Source organism: Egretta garzetta, unplaced genomic scaffold, assembly GCF_000687185.1.
Source record: "Egretta garzetta isolate BGI_Z169 unplaced genomic scaffold, ASM68718v1 scaffold140, whole genome shotgun sequence".
In the NCBI taxonomy this organism is placed as follows: domain Eukaryota; kingdom Metazoa; phylum Chordata; class Aves; order Pelecaniformes; family Ardeidae; genus Egretta; species Egretta garzetta.
The window spans coordinates 309,629-309,901 of NW_009258376.1; the positions used below are offsets into that span (position 1 = coordinate 309,629).

A 273-nucleotide genomic window follows, 5' to 3' on the forward strand; every position below is an offset into this window, starting at 1 on the left:
CTGCTCCCCCCGGGGGCCGCTGCCGGCAGGTTAAGCGAAGACAAGAGGCCTGGCTCAGTTCAACTGCTCAGTTTTGTTTTAATCCAGTACAAAAAGGGCTGGGCAGGGGGCGAGGGGGCACACACAGGGCCCCTCTTCACCCCAAAATAAATACAGGGAGGGAGGGGGCGAGGCAGGAGGCCCAGGCTGTCCGCCCTGCCGGCTCCGCCAGTCGTCGAGGGGCTCAGGCGTACTCGCAGAGGTGGCCCGAGGCGGCGGGGGCGGGGGGGGGGG

General features: G+C 67.8%; 1 protein-coding gene across 1 annotated transcript in view; it reads right to left on the reverse strand.

Annotated features, from left to right (window-relative positions):
- Window positions 1–79: 79 nt before the first annotated feature.
- WDR24 (WD repeat domain 24) overlaps window positions 80–273 on the reverse strand; it is a 6,549-nt gene continuing 6,355 nt past the window's right edge. The window contains exon 10 of the mRNA XM_009639991.2: window positions 80–273. Coding sequence (XP_009638286.2) covers window positions 224–273 — 50 coding nt within the window. The 3' untranslated portion in view covers window positions 80–223.